This window comes from Penaeus chinensis, chromosome 8 (genome assembly GCF_019202785.1).
Source record: "Penaeus chinensis breed Huanghai No. 1 chromosome 8, ASM1920278v2, whole genome shotgun sequence".
In the NCBI taxonomy this organism is placed as follows: Eukaryota; Metazoa; Arthropoda; class Malacostraca; order Decapoda; family Penaeidae; genus Penaeus; species Penaeus chinensis.
In genome coordinates this window covers 487580-490079 of record NC_061826.1, presented here as the reverse complement: position 1 = coordinate 490079, position 2500 = coordinate 487580, and the positions used below count along the sequence as shown (strand labels likewise).

At 46.9% G+C, this 2500-nt stretch overlaps 1 protein-coding gene across 1 annotated transcript in view; it reads left to right on the top strand.

The window, feature by feature from the left end:
• The first annotated feature begins 1040 nt into the window (after positions 1–1040).
• The window catches only part of LOC125028186 (flocculation protein FLO11-like), a 3234-nt gene continuing 1774 nt past the window's right edge, over positions 1041–2500 (top strand). The window contains exons 1-2 of the mRNA XM_047617570.1: positions 1041–1090; positions 1335–2500. The exon at positions 1335–2500 is cut by the window's right edge and continues 97 nt beyond it. Coding sequence (XP_047473526.1) covers positions 1041–1090; positions 1335–2500 — 1216 coding nt within the window. The remainder of the gene's footprint in view (positions 1091–1334) is intronic.

Below are 2500 nucleotides of genomic sequence, written 5' to 3'. Positions count from 1 at the left end.
CAGGTATAAATGGCACCCGAACTGGCACCCACGTGACACTACGGCCGGACGTCTCTCGGCGCTCAGTGCCCCTCGCATAGTTCGTCTGTCTTCTAGCACTTAAGGTGGGTGTCTCCGCCTTTCTTTATCTTTCTTCCTTTGCCTTCGTCTTCTTGATAGATCGTCTCTTCTTGAAAAACAAATGCTTAAGTTTCCGTTGCATATAGTGTTAACTGAAAGACGAATGTGCAGAGGAAGGAACTGCTGGAGACGCAGTGAAGTGCATGTTCTGGATTTGCTTGTATTTTTGTTGCTGTTTTGCATCTTTTACTTCCATTAATAATCGGTGACAAGTGAATTATGCTGATAAAAGTGAGCTTTATTAAAATGCCCAAAGAATCTTGAGAGAGATATATATACATATACACACACACACACACACACACACACACACACACACACACACATATATATATATATATACATATATATATATATATTGATTCTAGCAATACTTATGTGCATCGTGAGTGTTCTTCGCGTGGAGTAAGTGACAAGTAACTCCACGCGATGGAATGGGATCTGAGAATTAAACAATTTCTCTCGCGTTAAGCATGTGCTTATCCACACATGATACATTCATTACTTTCTATCAGTTGCCTTGCCTTGCTGTGACAACCATTGAAATCTTAGGAACTTATTATCGATGAAACAAATGCAAAAGTCACTGAACTTGCCGAATATAAGTGAAATAATCTTTTATAGAGAGAATAAAACATATAACGTCATATAACATTCTTCTGGTTTTAGTAAACAATTAATTTGAGGAAACTGTGACTTACAAGCATACTATTTTGTTAAACAAGTAATCAAGCCTTGTTTAATAACTATACAAATAACAAGGTGTTCTACACCGATAATTCACTTGTCATGCACTAAGTCAACCTTATAAATTACAAGTATTTCTTCAAATGAGTCAGTCGGCTCTCATGTCTTATTAGGTATCTCAACTGCACATTATATACTATCATATAACTGTATTACTGATAAAGTAAAGTACAATGCAAATTGGAAATTATACGTGTAATGAGAATCCAGCCAAGAATAAAAGGTAAGCTGCCAGTTCAGTCTCACGTCTCTTAAAATTAGTCTAGTGATTAGGAAAACCATCCAGTAAGTGACCAGTTAAGTCTCGCGGCTCATCTGGGCGATAAAGTCCTCTCGGGTCAGCCCACACCGCATGGAGAAGTTGCACAGATAGAGGGGCGCGTGATTGGACTTTATTCCCAAATGAGTTGGCGAGACGCGGGGGTTCCAATCACCGCTGCTCTAATCTGTGGAATTTCTCTTTGCAGGATGTGGCGCTTGACAGCGACGACGACGCTGCTGCTGGTGACTCTGGTCTTGGCTGATTCAGACCCGGGATATGGCAACTATGTCCCGTCACCGCCCATCCACTACCACGCATGTCCGCCCGTCACCTCTATGGTATACGACACGCGCATCGTCACCTCCGTCAGCCTGTCAACCGTCAACCAAGGCAGCACTGTGGTTAGCACCTCCACCTTCATCCAGACGCAGGTCGTGTCAACCACTGTGTTCCAGACGACCGGCGGTGTCCAGACGCAGTTCCAGACGAGCTTTACCACGGTTACCTCCACTGTGTTCAACGGTGGCGCCGTAACAAGCACGATTACGAGCGCGGCCGTGACAAGAACGATGACCATCACCACCACTCGCTTCGTCTCGGGGGTCAACGTCGTCACGAACACTCGCACGCAGACGGATATCATCCCGGTGGAGGTCACGCGCACCGAGGTCCTCACCATCAACCAGCCCGTCCCGGAGTTCGTCACGCAGACGCAACAAGAAACGCGAGTAACAACAGTTCGGGGCAACGACGTGACGCGAACACGAGTCCAGACAATCCTGCAGACCTCCATTACGAGAGTGCCTGAGGGTGACAATACTATCTTCGTAACCACCACCCGCGTCCAGACAGTGGTGTCAACTCAGGTTTCCATTGGCCAGAACATCTTCAGCACCACTTTCTTCCAACAGACGCAGGTCATTCCTTTCACCAGCTTTGATACACGTTTTGAAACTGCGTTTGCGACTGAAACCATTGTCGTTACCAGCGGCGACTTAACTACACAGACGCGCACCGAAACGAGCTTCGTGACTTCGGAGGTAACGACGACAGTGGGTGCCACAAACACGATCTTCACCACCATTACTACGAACGTGAACCGACCCGTTACGCAGACAAATACGTTCACCAACACGGTAACTCTAACCCCATCCGGTACAGAGCAGACCGTCCCAATCATCCGAACTTCACTTATCCAAGTCCAAGGTCCAGATCGCATCTTCCACCAGCAGATTATCCAGACCCGACAGCAGCAACAAGTGATCTTCCGAACCATTAACCAACCTCAGTTAATTACTGCAACGGTAGCCGTGCCGGGTTCCTGCGGCGCGGTCGCAGTCGGCGGCGTCGGTGTTGTGGTCGGAGGCGGAG